The sequence below is a fragment of the Argopecten irradians genome, chromosome 16 (assembly GCF_041381155.1).
Source record: "Argopecten irradians isolate NY chromosome 16, Ai_NY, whole genome shotgun sequence".
NCBI classification, from domain to species: domain Eukaryota; kingdom Metazoa; phylum Mollusca; class Bivalvia; order Pectinida; family Pectinidae; genus Argopecten; species Argopecten irradians.
In genome coordinates this window covers 254,688-279,236 of record NC_091149.1, presented here as the reverse complement: position 1 = coordinate 279,236, position 24,549 = coordinate 254,688, and the positions used below count along the sequence as shown (strand labels likewise).

The window sequence follows — 24,549 nt, the reverse complement described above, 5'->3', positions numbered from 1 at the left end:
TTGAAAAAGTTTTATCCAATTAGTCTTATAATTAATTGTCCAAAATTGAAAAAAATTAAAGTTTTTGAAATAAATTTCCAAGAAACAGAGTCAAAAGCTTTTTCAAAGTCAATTAACAAAAGAAGACCAGGTAAATTATGTTCATCAGTATATTGCCAGTTTGTAAATACCGTAGTATTAAGCAATGTAATAGGGCGCCAATTTTTAACTGATTATGTGATTTATCTCCTTTAGGAATACACGTTACAATTCCTTGTTTTTGAGTAACAGACAATTCAGATATAGAGTAACCAGAATTGATTGACCTGACTATGAAATGACCAAGTTGCTTCCAAAATACTTTTAAAAATTCAGATGAGAATCCGTCAGAACTTTTATTTTCTTTCATTTTTTTATTACTTTCCCCATCTCAGCTATGGTAATTGGTCCTTCTAAAGATAGAGATTCAAGGGGAGATAATTTGGGTACATTATAATGACCTAATAACTCTTCTAAATCAACATTAAGGATGTCATCATTTCTTTTGTTTAATTTTTTATAAAATAGTTTAGTTTCCTTCAAAATTTCTGACTGCTCTGTTATAACTGTTCCATCCTCCTTATCTATTCTAGGAATAATTTTACTAGTAAAATTTCGAGATTCCAGTCCACAAAAATGTCTTGTTGGTTTTTCACCTTCACTTATCCATTTAGCTCGAGACCTAATCATATTATGATTCTCAATTCTTCCAGTTCTTGCTTTTTAGAATCAATGCTATTCAACTCAGTTTCACTTACAATTGTCCCAGTTTCTAGTTTTTGAATATCTTCTATCAACTTCTTTTCTAAATTATTATTGGCTTTCTTTTTAAAAGAAGAATGTGAAATAGTCTTGCTTCTAATTTCTAACAATAAAATCTCTAAAAACAGTTGGTCATTAATAACAAACACTAAGTCTTCAGAAGGAATATTTTCTGTTATCCATATTATTTACTGGTAATGCATATTGTTTTTTAACTTCAACTATCACAGACCGAATAGCGTTTAAATAATCAGAATCCCGAAGTAAAGAATTGTTAATTTTCCATAGCCCCTCCCCTTTTGAACTTTGGTAAAATTAAGGTTTATTACAGGCATTGAGTGGTCAGATCGTTAACTGGTCTCAATGCGTGACTCACTTAAACTTGATAACAGTCCGTCAGAAATAAAAATGTGGTCTAATTTTGCCTGTTTACATGGATTTTTTCAGAGTTGATTTCTCTAAATGTGTCAATAATTCCAAGTTCCTGTTTAATTTCCAAAAATTTCTCTCTAGCTTTTGGGTTGCCAATTTGCCTATAATTATCACAACCATCATCAGGGTTCATAACAAAGTTAAAATCACCACATATAATAAACTTATTATTGCCTAACTCTGTAATAATTCTTTCAACGTTTTCATAAAATTCAGGTCTGTCATTGTTTGGACCGTATAAAGTAATAAGAGAAAGTTTCTCACCTTCAATTATAATATCAAAAGCTAAAATATTTCCACAGTCATCTTTCCTGGTATTTAAAATTTCGTACTCAAAGTTGTTGTTAAAAAGGATAGCTACCCTTCTAATATTTGAACGATATGAATTGAAATACCCTGGTAACAATCAAGTCCCCAGTTAGATCTAATCAAGTTTTCCGTTTCTACGGTAAAGTGTGTATCCTGGAGACAGAATATATTACATTTTTTGTTTCTCAGATATGAAAAAACGTCTTTCTGTTTTGATAAGTCACCAAGACCCTGGCAATTAGCAGATAGAATAGTTATACCTTGCATTATGTATAAAAAATACTATCTTATATATACAGTCCTTGTCTTGCAACATATAGCTTGGGGAATGGGCCGGAACATAAATGAAACATATAAACACATATGAAAATATAATACAAAGAGTTCACGGAACTACAACCCACTTACCTTATCGTATTCACATGTACGATGTACACTTTCGCCTTTATCAACAAATCTGTAGTTGACTTTAATTCTAGGGTGCGTTTGATGATCCCATAGTATTTTTGCTATAATTTTCACCAGAGTTATCTCCTCTTACAAAATATAAATAGTCAGTACGGAAATGGAATTAAATCTAAATATTAAGATGCTTTCCAACTATAAAATATACAGTACCAATCAATTGTGAAAACCCTCGATAACAAATGTAAATGGCCATCTGTTAAACTAATCAATACAATATTTGAATTTTAACTGAAAAATTACATTCTTAAAACGCAAAATGCAGTGGACACACATAGTGTACCATAAGGTAGCAATCTAGCACACTAAGACAATTAAACCTCATGTATTTAAATTGTTTTTAGCACGTTCTATTTAACTGAATACATTATTGAACATGTGCTAGAGCATTGCTCCAGAGTGAGGACTTTTGAACTAGTCCGAATGCTGTCCAAATTCAGCCATATTTTAAATTTACATGCACAAATTACATATGTGTTAGGCTATGATGAAAATATTAAGTGATTTTTGAAGGTGATTAGGACAGTCAAAGTACGTGTATTTAGATGGATTTTAGCACGTTATATTAAACTTAATACATTATAAAATAAACAAGAGATCCCAGAGGGATCTTGGTGCCCACCAAAGAATGATCTAATATTGTCTGACAATGGAAAGAGGGATCTTTTCCCTGCTTTTCAAACTTTTTCAAACACACGACATATAAAGTTGAGACAGATCGCTATAGTTGTTTCTAAGAAATAGTGGTAACAAACTTCAGCAATGAAATCTAAGATGGCGGCCGGTTGGCCATCTTGTTTACCAATCAGTCCCGAAAGGCATTATGCATCAGTCCTAAAAGCAACGATTTCTATAAACCCCTCCGTTTTATTTGCATTGCAACATTTGTGTACATGTTAGGTTAATTTTAGCACGAGAGTAACCACTCCCTGACCCCCTGACCAACACCCAAATGGCCCTAATTAGCAGCCTTGGGCTATTTGCACCTTGGCTGAGTGGGCACACAACATCCGGAGGACGTTTTTGTTAGGTCCGATCGCAACGTTGCATTTAGGTTGCAAAAAGGTTGCAAATGAAAGTTTGGGGAACGTTTTTTGACAACGTCCGCCGAATGTTTTCATATAATGTTTTCACAACGTTTGTATGTTACGTTGTTTATTTTCATTATTCTAGTATTTTGAAGTACAATAACAACAAAATATAGTGTTTATATAATATTTTAATGTCTTCTGCTCATCCTGCATGAAATAGGTGCAACAACTTCCACCTAGACTGTTTGTGTAGGAGCCATTTCACGTACTTCCGTGTGTACTTATATAAGCATTCTCATCTGTAAAAGAAAACAGAATAAAACATTAAACATCTATATAATGATTTAGACGATATATTTTTCATGTGCCGGTACGTTATTACATAAATAAAAACACAAATAGGATACAGGCACATCAGGGAATTTGTATAAGTTAATGTATATGTGTATACATACTCAAAATACTGACTACACATATAGATAAAATAACTTACCGCGATATAATATAATAAACACATTCTTTTAAAAACAAGTTTGTATACGAATCAACAAAGACTTACCTTGAAATATTTGTCGATATCTGGAAGTTATATATCCTGTTTGGATGCTGTCGAGGCTAAGAAATGTTATCGGTGTGAAGCACGTGTGTACACAAAGTTTGAATGAACAAAGAACCGGAAGTGAAAATAACCGCGCAAACAAATCTTTACGAGTTTCCACTCCTAGTTTCTGTAGTGTGCGGGGAAAATATGTAAAATGTCATATAAATAAAATCACAATTTATTGGTATAAAAAGACGCTTTATTCTAATGATTTTAATTTTTTGTTTTAAATAGTTAATACCGACCCCTAGCGGATAAACTTTAAAATGAAAGGGAGGTAACACAACTCTTTTATCATAACTCGGTAGTTTACATATTTGACGTAATAATCGGTATGTAAACTTGGTATTTATAATTATACTTTTTGTTTTGTTTTCATCTATTCAATTAATACCTATAGTATCTGTAATTAAAAAAATAAAACTATTTAAAAGTACAAAAAATGATTAATTATTTTTTTATTAGTTAATAATTATTGAAAAAAATATAAGGCCTACTTGTATGTATCATTATTTGAATAGATTCATTCGCTTCCTTTAAAAGTTGTTTCCAACAATAATACTTTTTGAAATATATTAAATTATTGTCAAAGTTTTTTTCCTAACCATATAAAAACATTCTCAGGACGTCAAGTGCTAATGTCGTGAGGACGTTTGGAGAAAAACGTTCTCACAACATTGTCAGAATGTCCCCGACATCGCAACCTAAATAAAACGTTGCCAAAATGTTGTCCGGACGTTATGTGCCCACTGGGTTGTGGTGTCACTTTCACTCATGTCTGTGTATTACGTAAACTGAAGTCAAGCAGCCAATTGGCCGCCTATAGAAAACAATCAGCTGGCCTTTCAATAAATTTTATGACTACAGCTAGTGAGCATTACAACAAAACAAATACTGCTTACAACTGTGAATGATTTACTCACGTTTTTAATGTTAAATAGACCTATCTGTATTTGATGGATGTCACAAACTTTGCAATCGTAATGGCCGCCATTTTTGGTAATTGTAATAGATGATCTGGATTTTATAGAATTTCCGGATTTCCTAATAACCACGTTTTTAAAAATGGAAAAAGTATTATTTTTTTAGAATTTCTGTGTGAATTAATTTTTAAAAAAAGATAATATATTAATAATAAAAAATCATCAGTAGTAACTGAATTTAAATAAATCAAATTAAAAAGAAATTTACTTTTTTTCTCTCTCAGATTAAATTACATTTTGAATACTACTGTAACGATTCTGTTTTTTTTTTTAATTTAGTGCTTGTAAATTTAAGAACTTTATCTAAGTTAATTATCCGTTATTGTGAAAGATTATTAAAAAGCCCAGTCTAATATTTCGAACAATAAAACTGCTCCAGAAATGGGTGTATATAGGGATGTGACTACTTTTGCAAAACCACACATTCCTTTATTTCAGTAAAATTCAATATGAATGCAGAATTTCATCATAAAAAAGTAGATATTTAATTTATTCATATATGTCGCGCATATTATAACCTCCCTCTTTTGAGACCAAAATCCCTTAAAATGGTTATCAATCTCCCTTTCCACCCCTAGAAAAATATGGCATGTATGGAACCTATATATGAAATTTGAGAAAGATCCCTTCAGTACTTTCTGAGAAATAGCGGTAACAAACTTTAATTATTAAAATCCAAGATGGCCGCCTGTCGTTAGGTTATATGTATTTGGCGCAATCGAACAGGTCACATCAAATTGAGTTTACATAGCATGTATCAATAAGCCTACTTAATACATTTCAACAACCAATTCATGATATATAACCTATACCATTTCCCCCTTTTTGGGATACATAATTTTCTTAAAATTCAGCCATGATTTGGCGGAAGAACTTAACTTTTTTGTATTTACAATTTTCATATGTTAATAGGGAACTCAACTACTAATAATGAAAACACACACTAGTCAGTTGTATACTGATCATTATATCATTTTACCTGTACAGTTTTGTCTCTTGTTTTATTTACGTTCATCGCTCCAAAGTTACGGATGTGACTTACGCACAAGTCTATCCAAGTCTATGCCAGGGTATACTCTATGGACCTTATTTTTACATACATTTTACCATTATCGGACCATTTGTCACTGACACGATCATCTAAAGAGAGACTGTCCATCATTTACTGATTCTCGCGCGAGAGATCATCTCTTAGATTACAATAGCGTGTCCTTTCAGCTTATAGCGTTTCTTTATACACTCAATTTTTTTCCGGCGACACATGAAATTCACGATTACCGGTCTAGGCTTACCAAATTAGTATTTTCCCAGCCTGGGAGACACATCAATATCAGAGTTCTCCAAGTCCATTTCCAGCTCTGTTCTTAGAAAATTGTGCACTTTCGAACATGTTTTTTCTATGTCTTCATCTTGTTCGTCCGCTAGGCCAAATACTCGCACACTTGATTTCCTGGTATATTGTTCAAGTTCATTGATATCGTAGTCTATAACTGACTAAACCCAGAAATAAAGAGCATGGACTCATCAGACAGTTTATAGACATAGTCATTCCTCATTCTTTACCTATATACAGCTGTTAGCTGTGACAAGTTTGCTCATCAGTGAGGCAGCAGCTTGTGCTTCTCAATTAATGAAACATGTGTTGTAATATTGACTAAGTTCCTGACTACTCTTTTTGTTCAATAACATTGTCAGCTTATGCAAGAATATATTTTTTTTAGAAAACTCATTTTGAAGGCTGTGAATGTATACTTTTTATTTAAAGGATGTGTTGCATGGCCGCCCACGATCGATTTTTAATTTTTTGGTGCAAATACATCAATCGGCACATAATACGTATCGGAACAGTACTTATTCCATGAATAGATTAATCATGCGACTACAGCGCCACCTTCTGTAAGTTTTACGTCCGATTCCTACTTGCGCGTCTTTAATGTATCACATTGAGGCATACAAAACCAAAAGATGAATTATTTTTGTGTAATAACATAGTATTTCTTATTATCTTTTTAACGATATGCAATGCGTCATTAAATCTGTTGGGGTTTTCTTGCAATATCCAGTTTTGCTCTTAATTTTTCATGAAAATAAAGGAATTTCATTTCATTAGTTTTTGATAAATTCCTTATATAACAATGGCAAACCCCGAGTACCCTAAAATTTCAGCAATCAAAAATATCTTCATATATCATTTATTGACTCAAGAAGATGTTGTGTCGATGAATCACTGGGTATGCCGACTTTTTTGCACTTTTGTACGGCTACCCCCCTTATTTCTAACCCAATATCAAAGTACTGAGAGTACTGAGAGCTAAAAATGTTAAACGAAAGCTGTCCTTCTCTCGGCTCTATCATGTATCAAAAGCTGCTTCAGCGGCTTCATACGTGAGTAAAACGTATCTCATGTAAGTTAGTGTACCAAAATTCGGTCAAACTGACATATATATTGACATTTGACCTACATCTAAATAAAAACTTCTTTTGCCGATATATCTCAAAATGTTAATTTTAAGGTCCTATAATATTTCCTACACCAATTGTCAGAAGTATTTCTGTCTTCATGGGTTTATTTACTTATCAATAAGCAAATGTTCCGTTTAGCGAAACGTATTATGGTATATCGGTGTAACTTATATGTTGACCTTAGATATTTCTCAAAAAATATACTGTTGTTTTTATGTCATAAACATGTCATGGATAAATAGGATTTCATTCTTCAGCCAAACAGCCCATCTAGGACTATTATTCACACAATAAAACATGGTCAAACTGTTTGAAGATTTTCATACATTTGACCCGTCTGAAGCCGTTTAGGCCAGCATACTGCAAGGCGTCTTAGTTATTGTCAAGAAGTCGTTTATGTTTGCCAATTTGAACCCTGTGACCTTCAATTAACATCAATGTCATTCATTTGACAAACAACTTAGTAGCCCTTTATTTAGGAATATGTTAGGTCTAACATCAGGTTTCGATGCCTTCCAATTATTGAGAAGTCGTTTGAATGAAAAGTTTATGAACGACGGCGCACGAAGTACGATCACTAAAGGTCACCCTGACCTATAGGGCAAGATGATTTAGGAACATTTGCCTTTCATCCCAACATGCTACATGTACAATACCAGGTCTCTAGTCCTCTTAGTTATTCACAAGAAGTCGTTTAAAGATTTTAGTCTATTTAACTCATGTGACCATGAAGGTAGGTCAAGGTCATTCATTTAGACAAACTTTGTAGTCGTTTAAGCTATCATTCTACAGTCCCAATATCAGACTCCAATGCCTCTTAGTTATTCACAATAAGTCGTTTAAAGTTTTTAGCCTATTTGACCCTTGTAACCTTAAATGAACTTGGTAGTCTTTCATGCCAACATACTACATGCCTTATATAAGGTATCTAGGCATCTTAGTTATTCACAAGAAATAACCTTTTTGTATTCTACGACCTTGAATGAAGGTCAAGGTAATTCATTTCCACAAACTTGGTGGTCCATCATTTCAGCATTCTACATGCCTAATATCAGTTTCTTGGGCCTTTCGGATATTGAGAAGAAGTCGTTTGAATGAAAAGTTTATAGGAACGACGAAATGCGAACAGCGCACGACAATGGGCAAAGTATGGTGACTATAGGTCAGGGTTAGATGACCTTATGACATTAAAATGAAATAACGATGAAAACGCGGTCCTGCAGGTAGGGCGTTAGAATTGTACCTACTGCCCCTATCGCATGATAAGAAAAGGCGACTAAATTTAGGATTGTATCATAGCATCTCTTCTTCCTAACTTAATTTATACTTCCTAACGTCTTCCTTGACATTGTCTCACATTTGGCCTTCGGTTGAGAGCTCGCCCCTGTGAGGTAGGCTCTGGGTTCTGTCACCTGGCGGAGACACACCCTGCTTAGCGCTCAGCATTAAGGGAGTAGGACGAGTTGTTCGCCTGTTGTCAGTATAATGTGACTGGGGGATGTGTTGATTGGTGTCTTCGGGGGTATGTTTCAGTTATACAGCACTATAAAAAGGGCAAGGGTTCCACTATTGAAGAAGACACAACATGAATATACCGCAGTCTCCCATATCGCACACTACGCACTTCATACACTCAGGACACTGCATACATAGGATGCCGTCCTTACATGATCCTGGCTATCAATAGGGCGTTGATTTAATCAAACAAACAATGAAAACAATTTTATAGAGTCACGAATGCAGGAATTGGTCTACCGCAAAAGTAAACTGGTTGATTCGCTGATTTTTATTGACGTACTACTACAGCTATAGTCATTTAAGGACGGCATCCCGTGTATGTCCTTTCATATATTCTATGGTGTTGCCCCATCAAAGGACAGAACCAAGATATTTCATCAAAGTTTTTTCCCCATAAATAGTTTAGTAACAATAGTATTTTTTTGAAAATAGTGAATAACATTGACCGACAAATTCTAATCTAAACTCATTGATATAGGTATGTCAGTCTCCTTTTGTTCTAAGAAGTTAGACGAAAATATCTAGCAAAATGAAGCTGCTAGAAAGCATGCACTTTCATGAAGGTTGTTGGATGAGAAAAAAAACTTGTAAACAGTACCTGGTAAACATTTTGGTGGTATTATTTCGCGATACCTATAGGTTACTAAAGGTAAAATGAGACATAGCGCCTCGTCTGATGTCTGATTGACGCCAGCAAAAAAAGTACTAAATTTAGTCGCCTTTTACGATCATGCAATGGGTATAGCAGGTGCAATTCTAACACCCTACCTGAGACGATTGCAACATTGATGGTTCCCTTTAAATAACAACGGGCAAAGGACACATACTGTCGTATTTATTACCTTAATGCTTATACAGTTTCTGGAATGCAACATGGCATTGTGTATATGTTAAATCATAACTGTCAGTTTTATGCGTCCCACTGTTTCAAAACGGATAAGTAGAATTTCTGAAAAATATTATTTAAACATGAGTTTATGATGATAATTTCAAGGTTTGGTCGAAATACGCACCTCATCATCACATTCTACTCCAACAGTAAAGTCGGTAATATTAGACAGTGTACTCTCAGTACTTTGATATTATGGAAAAAAATCGGGGTAGACGAAATTAACCTAAAAAACGTGTCATATCCAATGATTCATCAACTTGAGCTGTTTATGGTAAAACGATGATAACCTGAATATAATTTTAAACATCAAAATTTTAGGGTACTCGAGTGGTGCCTTACTTATTCTGGTGCTCGAACGAAAAATTGAAAACTTCAAAAAGTCGTATTTTCTGTCAAATTTGATATTTACGTTCGATTTGTGATCGAATGATATTGGATACAGCCAAGTGTGATATGTCGTTAAAAAGGCAATTTTATGTGGTATTTTTAATCATAAGAAAAACGTGATTTAAGTGTTTTTACAATGGACATTAAATTTACCAGTGTTAATGTAGGGGGCGCTGTAGTCCTAATAATGGTCCTATCAGGTTTAAAGTATTATAGACATATGTGTATTAATGCAATTAACTAATTTAAATTCAAAAATCAAAAACTTATCGTGGGCAGATTTTCACCCTATATGCAACACCTCCTTTGCGAAACAAGAACTTTCTTGAAAACAATAACTAATTTATTGAAATATTTCGTACCTGCCTTATTCGATTACAATGGAAGTTTTCCAGTTTTGCAGCCTTAGTTCCCACTGTTACATTTTAATTCAGTGGATTTTGAAATTTTGTTTATTTTTACTATTTTTTGATAGTTTTCGTCTAAATAACAATAGAGCGCAATCTTCAACAAACTTTACAAAGAACAGAGAATATGTAGGCACTTGTAAAATATCAATTAAGTTTGTTCAAGGATCTAGATGAAAAACAATTGCCAAAATTTTCACATTTACATAAAATTATGTAATCAACTTTGATTTATATTGCATATTTTGGATGATTACCAAGGCAACTGCAACGAAACACAACTACCATACACATTGGTATCACGGATCAAGGATATGCCCTACATGTGAAATTCAACAATCAAATCACTAAATAACAGATTTGAAAATTTGGCAGATTTGAGGGCTAAAAAATACCTGACAATACTTGCATGGTCCTTATTCAGAAACATCAATACGTAAGATTATTCTATCTGAATAAATGAAGTGTCAAGCATCTGTGTTACAAAGATCCACCAGACATATGTTTTTGTACCTGACAGAGCTTTACAACTAACATTTAGTAAATTGAAAGTTTAGCTACATTTTCACCAGGTTATCAGATTTTCACCCAAACTTTCTTAAATTTTCCAAATAACCAAAACATAATGTTCTACTAAACTTTGCAGAATAGCTCAACTGCAATGTCAACAAATATCATGTATTGTTTCAGTGCATTGCCAATACACATCATATTGTTTTAGCTCTTCTGCCACCGCTAACAAAAATACAGCGAGTTCACCAGTATAAAGGAAGGTACATACTCCCTCAACTAAAATAAGGAAAGAGAATCAACTCAAAATGGCCGACCATCCTTATACCAACTTACCACAGTCTAACTCAAGTTCAACATGATAGCCCTAGCCAATGAGAGTTGACAAGTTCAACACAATAGCCCTAGCCAATGAGAGTTGACAAGTTCAACACGATAGCCCTAGCCAATGAGAGTTGACAAGTTCAACACGATAGCCCTAGCCAATGAGAGTTGACAAGTTCAACACTATAACCCTAGCCAATGAGAGTTGACAATTTCAACACGATAGCCTTAGCCAATGAGAGTTGACAAGTTCAACACGATAGCCCTAGCCAATGAGAGTTGACAAGTTCAACACGATAGCCCTAGCCAATGAGAGTTGACAAGTTCAACACGATAGCCCTAGCCAATGAGAGTTGACAAGTTCAACACGATAGCCCTAGCCAATGAGAGTTGACAAGTTCAACACGATAGCCCTAGCCAATGAGAGTTGACAAGTTCAACACGATAGCCCTAGCCAATGAGAGTTGACAAGTTCAACACGATAGCCCTAGCCAATGAGAGTTGACAAGTTCAACACAATAGCCCTTAAGCCAATGAGAGTTGACAAGTTCAACACGATAGCCCTAGCCAATGAGAGTTGACAAGTTCAACACATTTACATAGCCCTAGCCAATGAGAGTTGACAAGTTCAACACGATAGCCCTAGCCAATAAGAGTTGACAAGTTCAACACAATACCCCTAGCCAATGAGAGTTGACAAGTTCAACACAATAGCCCTAGCCAATGAGAGTTGACAAGTTCAACATGATAGCCCTAGCCAATGAGAGTTGACAAGTTCAACATGATAGCCCTAGCCAATGAGAGTTGACAAGTTCAACATGATAGCCCTAGCCAATGAGAGTTGACAAGTTCAACATGATAGCCCTAGCCAATAAGAGTTGACAAGTTCAACACAATAGCCCTAGCCAATGAGAGTTGACAAGTTCAACACAATAGCCCTAGCCAATGAGAGTTGACAAGTTCAACACGATAGCCCTAGCCAATGAGAGTTGACAAGTTCAACACAATAGCCCTAGCTAGCCAATGAGAGTTGACAAGTTCAACACAATAGCCCTAGCCAATGAGAGTTGACAAGTTCAACACAATAGCCCTAGCCAATGAGAGATGACATTTAGTTCAACACAATAGCCCTAGCCTAGTCCTAGCCAATGAGAGTTGACAAGTTCAACACGATAGCCCTAGCCAATGAGACCATCTGCCTTTAGGCGACATCACATCTCACATAAAACAGCCTACTAATGTGTTATAAGGTTGACCAATGTACAGAATGTCTCCTCTACACAATAAATGTTGGTCACGGTGGTCAGAGCTGTCAGTATAACAACAGTCAGAGCTGTCAATGTGTCCATGACCATATCATTGTGTATTATGAAGGAATTACAACATGTAGATAGTAACGTGTAAATACAACTTATTGTCATAAATAAGTCAATATGTAAATACAACATTTTTTGATCAAGAAGTCAAGGTGTAAATACAGCTTATAGTTATCAATAAGTCAATTGAATCATTTATTACAAATTGAATGTTACTATCTGGAATATTATCAATAGAATCTAAATTATATGTAGGAAGACAGCTTTATAATTTTTCAGACTTTATTGTATTACTTATCAGGTTTAAATATTCTTGATCGTGTAATAAAGAGTTGTTTAATTTCCAAATCCCTTTAATCTTATATTTTTAAATGTACCCCCTTCCAGTTTTTGGAGCTTTGCAATTTCACTATGTGATATTAACCTAGCTATATACAGGTACAGGTCACTCAGATATCTCAAAGTCGTAGGTACAGTACAGGTCACTCAGATATCTCAAGGTCGTAGGTATGGTACAGGTCACTCAGATATCTCAAGGTCGCAGGTATGGTACAAGTCACTCAGATATCTCAAGGTCGTAGTTACGGTACAGGTCATTCAGATATCTCAAGGTCATACTTACGGTACAGGTCACTCAGATATCTCAAGCTTATAGTTACAGTACAGGTCATTCAGATATCTCAAAGTCGTAGGTACATTACATGTCACTCAGATATCTCAAGGTCGTAGTTATGGTACAGGTCACTCAGATATCTCAAGGTCGTAGTTACAGTACAGAACATTCAGATATCTCAAGGTCGTAGGTATGGTACAGGTCACTCAGATATCTCAAGGTCGTAGGTACTGTACAGGTCACTCAGATATCTCAAAAGTGTAGGTACGGTACTGGTCACTCAGATATCTCAAAGTCCTAGGTACGGTACAGGTCATTCAGATATCTCAAAGTCGTAGGTACGGTACAGGTCACTCAGATATCTCAAGCTCGTAGTTACAGTACAGGTCATTTAGATATCTCAAGGTCTTAGGTATGGAACAGGTCACTCAGCTATCTCAAGGCCGTACTTACGGTACAGGTCACTCAGATATCTCAAGGTCGTAGGTACAAACAGGTCACTTGGATATCTCAAGGTCGTACTTACGGTACAGGTCACTCAGATATCTCAAGCTTGTAGTTACAGTACAGGTCATTCAGATATCTCAAGCTCATAGTTACAGTACAGGTCATTCAGATATCTCAAGGTCGTAGGTACGGTACAGGTCACTCAGATATCTCAAGCTCGTAGTTACAGTACAGGTCATTCAGATATCTCAAGGTCGTAGGTATGGTACAGGTCACTCAGCTATCTCAAGGCCGTACTTACGGTACAGGTCACTCAGATATCTCAAGGTCGTAGGTACGGTACAGGTCACTCAGATATCTCAAGGTCGTAGGTATGGTACAGGTCACTCAGATATCTCAAGGTCGTAGTTACAGTACAGGTCATTCAGATATCTCAAGGTCGTAGGTATGGTACAGGTCACTCAGATATCTCAAGGTCGTAGGTACTGTACAGGTCACTCAGATATCTCAAAAGTGTAGGTACGGTACTTGTCACTCAGATATCTCAAAGTCGTAGGTACGGTACAGGTCACTCAGATATCTCAAAGTCCTAGGTACGGTACAGGTCACTCAGATATCTCAAGGTCGTAGGTACTGTACAGGTCACTCAGATATCTCAAGGTCGAAGGTACTGCACAGGTCATTCAGATATCTCAAGGTCGTAAGTACGGTACAGGTCACTCAGATATCTCAAGGTTGTGGGTACTGTACAGGTCACTCAGATATCTCAAGGTCGTAGGTACTGTACAGGTCACTCAGATATCTCAAGGTCGAAGGTACTGCACAGGTCATTCAGATATCTCAAGGTCGTAAGTACGGTACAGGTCACTCAGATATCTCAAGGTCGTGGGTACAGTGGGTGCGAGATATTAACCTAGCTATATACAGGTACAGGTCACTCAGATATCTCAAAGTCGTAAGTACGGTACAGGTCACTCAGATATCTCAAGGTCGTGGGTACAGTGGGTGTGAGATATTAACCTAGCTATATACAGGTACAGGTCATTCAGATATCTCAAGGTCGTAAGTATGGTACAGGTCATTCAGATATCTCAAGGTCGTAGGTACGGTACAGGTCACTCAGATATCTCAAGGTCGTAGGTACGGTACAGGTCACTCAGATATCTCAAGGTCGTAGGTACGGTACAGGTCACTCAGATATCTCAAGGTCGTAGGTACTGTACAGGTCACTCAGATATCTCAAGGTCGTAAGTAAGGTACAGGTCACTCAGATATCTCAAGGTCGTAGGTACTGTACAGGTCACTCAGATTTTCCAAAATCACAATACCTTGATATTTTAAACATCGCAATATAATTTTGTCTTTGCATATAACAGAGTTATCTCCCTTCCTGTTGGGTATCATTTAATTGCAAGGTCAGCAAAAAGGAAACATATGACATAACAATCAATACCTACCAGCAAGGGCAGATAACTCTGTTATATACAAATACAGAATACTCAACTCTAGTTCAACTGGACAGTTAGTGCATATTGCGTTTGCTAGAGGAATTATAAGTTCTGCCTCTTTTGAGAAAAAGAAAATGTCGCCCACCTAGCTGCAATATTTTAGCTCAAAAGACTTTTAGACAGAAAATGGTATCGTCTTTAGAGCTACAATTGGTGCCTATTACTGCTAATGGAGCAAAGTAATGATCATGCAAATCATTATTAAAAGTTTGTTTGCATTTTATAGTACTTGTTTTATATTGCTTACCTACAAGACAATAAAACTAAACCATATAAAATAACAAATTCACAGCGAGACAGTAGGTTTTTTTTTAAATATACACAATAAATGTCTTTCCAGAGGGAATTTATACGGCAAGTCTACAAATTGTGGACTCGATGTCTTGTGAGCGATACGGTAGCTATTAAGAAGGGTCGTTATGTTTGTTTTAGACAAAAATGATATGTAAATGCATGTGAATGCATAAAATAATTGGAAACCTACAAAAAAGTATAGAAAATTGTGCCCGAGTGATTTTCGCAGGCAGTGCTCCACTTGGACACATAATAGGAACCATTTCGTATCTGGCCACATGTATAGTAGCTATATATAGGCCGGGTACGTATATTTGTTCTATCGCCCACCCGACCCAACCACCAAAAATAATAATAAAATCAAAAGAGAAAAGGAAATACAATGAAAGCGAGTTTCCAATCTCTAACCATGTATATGTATACAGGTATGTTTCTACTTTGTGTGTAAATCAGCTAGCTAATTAACACTTTTATATTATACAAATATAGCATTTTGATGAGGTCGATACATGGTTATATCGACCAAAGAAAAAATATTGACCGAGGACATAGTCCGAGTTCAATATTTTTTCTGTGGTCGATATAACCATGTATTGACCGAAATCAAAATGCTATAATTGTTTTATTAATTTTCTGGATTTTTTACATTTTGAAATGAGTGTGAAACTAAATGAGCATCGCATTGTAAATTCTGCTTCATGATGACAATTACAATCCTATGATTTTGTAACAAGTATAATTCAAAAACAACATATGAAGGCAGTATCAATTGATGCACTTCAAGCTTTTATTACATGAACCCGGTGCATGCGTGTTTGTAAATTGCATACATGTACATATAATGTATATATATATAGTTTGTTCTCCGTTGAAATAATACACTTCGACGTCAAACATATATTAACAGATTCAGATTGACATTAAGATACATTATCTTATGCTTAGTACTTCATTCCGTAAAATAAAAATTGTATACATACAGTAGGATTAGCCTAGGCCTAATGTTGTAAGTAGCCTAGGTGGAATTTTAAAATCAAAAAAATCAAACGTATTCACTATTCAATGGCTCCAGACGCTTAATGAATGGTATTCGATTATTTCCTACTCTCATACCGTGTTTATATTGGAACTTTAAAAGCTTAAACTGCAGTCATCAGCTGGAAGTCATCATCATCTTTGATAGAAACCGAAACAATCAACGTCGTCTGTCAAATTTTGTGGTTACGCTTCAAACTCAGGTCATCAAAGCGTTTGTTTCAAAGCGCCAGGAACACAAAGCGTTTTGGTAACGTAGACAATAACGTTATCTAAAAATAACCGTGCAATATACTTTTTCTATAAACTACTTCCGGAAAAATCGTGCAATATAGTTTTTTATCGGTGATCACGTGGCGTGTTTTTGACCAATGAGAAGTGACAAAAAATCCAGAAAAATAATAATAATTATGATATCAACGCAAACTTGAATAAATTTCTTTTCCATGTCATGATCGACTCTTTTAAATCAAAACAAGTTACATCAATCAATAAATATGTCATTACCTTATTTGGTCAAACCTAATTATCAGTCAACAAACAACTAAATACAGAATACTAGTTGTCCCGTCCCCGGTCTTTTTTATATAAATTGCTACCCCCCGAGGTACACACGATGATGTGAGGTACAAAGTGACCGCCAAATTCAACGGAATGCCATAAAATTCTTTACCGAAATAAAGATGTACGCAAGATTATCAAGATCAACAAACAGCACGTTCTGGTTCCCTCGGGTGCCCAGCCTACAGTTGACATCTCGGACAAACGCACTCAGCCGTGACGAACATGGAACACAAATGGAACGGTGTAAACCTGTTGATTTGGGGGTCTATAGTATATCGGGCGTTACCCCCGGGACATCTACACTCCCCTCGCCCTACACTATTGACACGACATCGGGTTGTACCCCCGTTATGGCGTGGCTATTTTTAGACTGACACAGGTTGTGCACCCTAACTAACTGTAATTTCTGATCTGCAATTGAAGGGATTTATGGCAAAATCACATATTTTAACAAGCAACATTGTTCGTTAAATGTGATATCAATGTGGAATTATTATGACATTATATTAGATAAATCTGTGATTCTCGAGCTTCAATATAAACACTCACCTTTTTCCTAACCGGTTACACAGGTAGCTGGTAATACACAGTTATCGGTCTTGTCAGCGGAATGGTATGTGACAACAAAATAGATCGATCAGCTTGTTCACTTACCTGTATCCGTCCACGACAAACTAGTCCCTGCATTAACATAAATATGTGTATAGTGGTCACTGACTACGCGACCTCACAGCGTAAATTATGATAACAAAACAAAAAGTAGGTAGGCTTAAAGCAGATGGAATTAAGGTATTTCACTAAAATCGTATGCTCGTTTCGCTTGACTTTCGCTTTACAAATGACCTAACGTATGGCTAACACGTTAGACGTTGCGCAATATACTGTAGGCCTAGCCAAGTTTCTAAATTTCTCTGTTGCTTAGAGAATGACCAGAATGACATTCTTCTATATAGGTGAAGAGGGGCGCTGTCTTAATTCATGTGTATTTATAATAAAACGTAGGGTAATATGTCATTTATTTAGTGTAGCTAATCATGACATTGCAGACTACGTACATGTACATTTTTATGTAAGTCATAAAATATGATTAAAAAATTAAATCCTAATTTTGAACGAAAGGGGTGGGGTAACGTTAGCAATCTAAATAACAGTGATATATATTGGTCACAATATAGAAGGAGAACAATGCAAGTATAACTTTGTTTAATAGAACTTTGTATATATTTACAAACATGTACATGTAAATTTCTTTTTGTTTTGATATTTGTAGAGTTCATTAGCTGTGAGGATTTAATTTTGATATTTGTAGAGTTCATTAGCTGTGAGTATTTAATTATATTTGGTATCCTGTATAGTACTTATCCACTTATAATTTTCTTTTCAAGATCAAAATTGGGCACTTCAGTAAATAATTATTTTCATCACAATAATTCTATTTTGATAATTCATATCAAAATTGGTTTCACTATTTTTTTCAAATAGTTCAAACACACACCATTTTTTCCAAACATCTTCATCACAATTGATACTTTTTAAATATTCTTTCTCTGAACACCAATAAATGAATATGTCTTTGAAAATACTGTATAAATACGTTTAGCTCAAAAATTATATTAGACATTTTTTAGCTATTGATTATACCACATCTCCCTTTTGAGAGAACACCATATATTTTGTTTCATTACTGTTAATTTCCAGCGAGTACAGCATTTACTAAATATATCAATCGGTAGATCAGTAGAATCAGCAGAAAATTAAATTGTGTCCAAACACCCCCCCCCCCCCCACCCCTATTCTAAAGTCGTAATTATACATTGTAACACGTATTCCTGCATTCACTCCCTTTCAAATAGAGCTAAACGCCTGTGCATACAACTACAGGTAACATATGCACAGCGTTTGGCTCTATAAACATTTTCTCTCTATGTATGTGTAATACTGTGTTATATAGTATTACGCTAGGGAGGAAAAAACTGTTTTATAGTTGTGTTTTCTTTTTATGTATTTCACATATATATATATATAGAGAGAGAGAGAGAAATGTCTATAGAGCCAAACGCTTGTGGTACATGTACATGTATATGGTATAAATATACCCTCAAGGGACTAAATCGTTAAACAAGAGGCCCAGAGGGCCTGTATCGCTCACCTGTTTTTTTTGTTTTTTTTTTTTTAATTATCACAAAGACTCTTACAATTAGAAAAAATAGTAAAATTGACTCCAAAATTTGTTTCATTTTGAAACACAACCATATAATGATGCTATAGTTACCATACAAATATGCTATCCAATACAAAGGTTCAGAGAGGAAGTAATTTATATGAAAATAGTAGCCTAATTGACCTTTTTGGCCCCGTGTCTAAGGCCCCAGGGAGTCAGCCCTATACTTTGCCATACAGTTTAATTTTAAATCCCCATCCTATAAGGATGTTACCATTGCATTATGAGCGTAATGCCATGTTTAGTTGCAGAGAAAAAGTTGTTTAAATGGAAATAGCCAAATTGACCCCTTTTGACCCCACCCCTCTGGCCCCCGGGGGATCAGCCCCTTCATTTGCACAATTTTGAATCCCCACCTTATAAGGATGCTACCATTGCATTATGAGCGTAATCCCATGTTTAGTTACAGAGAAGAAGTCGTTTATACAGAAATAATCATATTGACCACTTTTGACCCCACCCCTCAGGCCCCCCCGGGGGGGGGAGGGGGGCTGGTGGTCAGCCCTATCATTTGCACAATTTTGAATACTCACCCTATAAGGATGCTACCATTGCATTATGGGTGCTATATTTATATATCACATGCTTAATTGCAGAGAAGAATTCATTTATATGGAAATAGCCAAATTGACCCCTTTTGACCTCGCCCCTCAGGCCCCTAGGGTGTCAGCCCCCTCGTTTGTACAATTTTGAATCCCCACCCTATAACGATGCTACCATTGCATTATGAGCGTAATGCCATGTTTAGTTGCAGAGAAAAAGTTGTTTAAATGGAAATAGCCAAATTGACCCCTTTTGACCCCACCCCTCTGGCCCCCGGGGGATCAGCCCCTTCATTTGCACAATTTTGAATCCCCACCTTATAAGGATGCTACCATTGCATTATGAGCGTAATCCCATGTTTAAGTTACAGAGAAGAAGTCGTTTATACAGAAATAATCATATTGACCACTTTTGACCCCACCCCTCAGGCCCCCCGGGGGGGGGGGGAGGGGGGTCAGCCCTATCATTTGCACAATTTTGAATACTCACCCTATAAGGATGCTACCATTGCATTATGGGTGCTATATTTATATATCACATGCTTAGTTGCAGAGAAGAATTCATTTATATGGAAATAGCCAAATTGACCCCTTTTGACCTCGCCCCTCAGGCCCCTAGGGTGTCAGCCCCCTCGTTTGTACAATTTTGAATCCCCACCCTATAACGATGCTACCATTGCATTATGAGTGCTATCCCATGCTTAGTTTCAGAGAAGTGTCGTTTATATGGAAAAGCCAAATTGACCCCTTTTGACCCCGCCCCTCGGGCCCCTGGGGGGTCAGCCCCATCATTTGTACAATTTTGAATCCCCACCCTATAAAGATGCTACAATTGCATTATGGATGCTATTCCATGCTTAGTTTCAGAAATGAAGTCGTTTATATGGAAATAGCCAAATTGACCCCTTTTGATCCGGCCCCTCAGGCCCCCAGGGGGTCAGCCCCATAATTTGTACAATTTTGAATCCCCACCCTATATAACTATAAGGATGCTACAATTGCATTTTGGATGCTATTCCATGCTTAGTTTCAGAGGAGAAGTCGTTTATATGGAAATAGTCAAATTGACCCCTTTTGACCCCGCCCCTCAGGCCCCCAGGGGGTCAGCCCCATAATTTGTACAATTTTGAATCCCCACCCTATAATGATGCTACCATTGCATTTTCGGTGCTATCCCATGCTCAGTTTCAGAGAAGTCATTTAAATGGAAATAGCCAAATGGACCCCTTTTGACCCCACCCCTCAGGCCCCTGGGGGTCATCCCTTCATTTGCACAATTTTGAATCCCCACCTTATAAGGATGCTACCATTGCATTATGAGCGTAATCCCATGTTTAGTTACAGAGAAGAAGTCGTTTATACAGAAATAATCATATTGACCACTTTTGACCCCACCCCTCAGGCCCCCCCGGGGGGGGGGGGGGGGCTGGTGGTCAGCCCTATCATTTGCACAATTTTGAATACTCACCCTATAAGGATGCTACCATTGCATTATGGGTGCTATATTTATATATCACATGCTTAATTGCAGAGAAGAATTCATTTATATGGAAATAGCCAAATTGACCCCTTTTGACCTCGCCCCTCAGGCCCCTAGGGTGTCAGCCCCCTCATTTGTACAATTTTGAATCCCCACCCTATAACGATGCTACCATTGCATTATGAGCGTAATGCCATGTTTAGTTGCAGAGAAAAAGTTGTTTAAATGGAAATAGCCAAATTGACCCCTTTTGACCCCACCCCTCTGGCCCCCGGGGGATCAGCCCCTTCATTTGCACAATTTTGAATCCCCACCTTATAAGGATGCTACCATTGCATTATGAGCGTAATCCCATGTTTAGTTACAGAGAAGAAGTCGTTTATACAGAAATAATCATATTGACCACTTTTGACCCCACCCCTCAGGCCCCCCCGGGGGGGGGGGGGGGGGGGGGTCAGCCCTATCATTTGCACAATTTTGAATACTCACCCTATAAGGATGCTACCATTGCATTATGGGTGCTATATTTATATATCACATGCTTAATTGCAGAGAAGAATTCATTTATATGGAAATAGCCAAATTGACCCCTTTTGACCTCGCCCCTCAGGCCCCTAGGGTGTCAGCCCCCTCGTTTGTACAATTTTGAATCCCCACCCTATAACGATGCTACCATTGCATTATGAGTGCTATCCCATGCTTAGTTTCAGAGAAGTGTCGTTTATATGGAAAAGCCAAATTGACCCCTTTTGACCCCGCCCCTCGGGCCCCTGGGGGTCAGCCCCATCATTTGTACAATTTTGAATCCCCACCCTATAAAGATGCTACAATTGCATTATGGATGCTATTCCATGCTTAGTTTCAGAAATGAAGTCGTTTATATGGAAATAGCCAAATTGACCCCTTTTGATCCGGCCCCTCAGGCCCCAGGGGGTCAGCCCCATAATTTGTACAATTTTGAATCCCCACCCTATAACTATAAGGATGCTACAATTGCATTTTGGATGCTATTCCATGCTTAGTTTCAGAGGAGAAGTCGTTTATATGGAAATAGTCAAATTGACCCCTTTTGACCCCGCCCCTCAGGCCCCCAGGGGGTCAGCCCCATAATTTGTACAATTTTGAATCCCCACCCTATAATGATGCTACCATTGCATTTTCGGTGCTATCCCATGCTCAGTTTCAGAGAAGTCATTTAAATGGAAATAGCCAAATGGACCCCTTTTGGCCCGCCCCTCAGGCCCCTGGGGGGTCATCCCTTCATTTGCACAATTTTGAATCCCCACCTTATAAGGATGCTACCATTGCATTATGAGCGTAATCCCATGTTTAGTTACAGAGAAGAAGTCGTTTATACAGAAATAATCATATTGACCACTTTTGACCCCACCCCTCAGGCCCCCCCGGGGGGGGGGGAGGGGGGCTGGTGGTCAGCCCTATCATTTGCACAATTTTGAATACTCACCCTATAAGGATGCTACCATTGCATTATGGGTGCTATATTTATATATCACATGCTTAATTGCAGAGAAGAATTCATTTATATGGAAATAGCCAAATTGACCCCTTTTGACCTCGCCCCTCAGGCCCCTAGGGTGTCAGCCCCCTCGTTTGTACAATTTTGAATCCCCACCCTATAACGATGCTACCATTGCATTATGAGCGTAATGCCATGTTTAGTTGCAGAGAAAAAGTTGTTTAAATGGAAATAGCCAAATTGACCCCTTTTGACCCCACCCCTCTGGCTCCCGGGGGATCAGCCCCTTCATTTGCACAATTTTGAATCCCCACCTTATAAGGATGCTACCATTGCATTATGAGCGTATTCCCATGTTTAGTTACAGAGAAGAAGTCGTTTATACAGAAATAATCATATTGACCACTTTTGACCCCACCCCTCAGGCCCCCCCGGGGGGGGGGGGGGGGGGGTCAGCCCTATCATTTGCACAATTTTGAATACTCACCCTATAAGGATGCTACCATTGCATTATGGGTGCTATATTTATATATCACATGCTTAGTTGCAGAGAAGAATTCATTTATATGGAAATAGCCAAATTGACCCCTTTTGACCTCGCCCCTCAGGCCCCTAGGGTGTCAGCCCCCTCGTTTGTACAATTTTGAATCCCCACCCTATAACGATGCTACCATTGCATTATGAGTGCTATCCCATGCTTAGTTTCAGAGAAGTGTCGTTTATATGGAAAAGCCAAATTGACCCCTTTTGACCCCGCCCCTCGGGCCCCTGGGGGGTCAGCCCCATCATTTGTACAATTTTGAATCCCCACCCTATAAAGATGCTACAATTGCATTATGGATGCTATTCCATGCTTAGTTTCAGAAATGAAGTCGTTTATATGGAAATAGCCAAATTGACCCCTTTTGATCCGGCCCCTCAGGCCCCCAGGGGGTCAGCCCCATAATTTGTACAATTTTGAATCCCCACCCTATAACTATAAGGATGCTACAATTGCATTTTGGATGCTATTCCATGCTTAGTTTCAGAGGAGAAGTCGTTTATATGGAAATAGTCAAATTGACCCCTTTTGACCCCGCCCCTCAGGCCCCCAGGGGGTCAGCCCCATAATTTGTACAATTTTGAATCCCCACCCTATAATGATGCTACCATTGCATTTTCGGTGCTATCCCATGCTCAGTTTCAGAGAAGTCATTTAAATGGAAATAGCCAAATGGACCCCTTTTGGCCCCGCCCCTCAGGCCCCTGGGGGGTCATCCCTTCATTTGCACAATTTTGAATCCCCACCTTATAAGGATGCTACCATTGCATTATGAGCGTAATCCCATGTTTAGTTACAGAGAAGAAGTCGTTTATACAGAAATAATCATATTGACCACTTTTGACCCCACCCCTCAGGCCCCCCCGGGGGGGGGAGGGGGGCTGGTGGTCAGCCCTATCATTTGCACAATTTTGAATACTCACCCTATAAGGATGCTACCATTGCATTATGGGTGCTATATTTATATATCACATGCTTAATTGCAGAGAAGAATTCATTTATATGGAAATAGCCAAATTGACCCCTTTTGACCTCGCCCCTCAGGCCCCTAGGGTGTCAGCCCCCTCGTTTGTACAATTTTGAATCCCCACCCTATAACGATGCTACCATTGCATTATGAGCGTAATGCCATGTTTAGTTGCAGAGAAAAAGTTGTTTAAATGGAAATAGCCAAATTGACCCCTTTTGACCCCACCCCTCTGGCTCCCGGGGGATCAGCCCCTTCATTTGCACAATTTTGAATCCCCACCTTATAAGGATGCTACCATTGCATTATGAGCGTATTCCCATGTTTAGTTACAGAGAAGAAGTCGTTTATACAGAAATAATCATATTGACCACTTTTGACCCCACCCCTCAGGCCCCCCGGGGGGGGGGGAGGGGGGTCAGCCCTATCATTTGCACAATTT

General features: G+C 37.5%; 1 protein-coding gene across 1 annotated transcript in view; it reads right to left on the bottom strand.

The window, feature by feature from the left end:
- LOC138310421 (villin-1-like) overlaps positions 1-17,100 on the bottom strand; it is a 183,597-nt gene extending 166,497 nt beyond the window's left edge. The window contains 1 exon segment of the mRNA XM_069251637.1: positions 16,989-17,100. Within this exon segment, the coding sequence (XP_069107738.1) occupies positions 16,989-17,071 (83 nt within the window). The 5' untranslated portion in view covers positions 17,072-17,100.
- Positions 17,101-24,549: the final 7,449 nt, after the last annotated feature.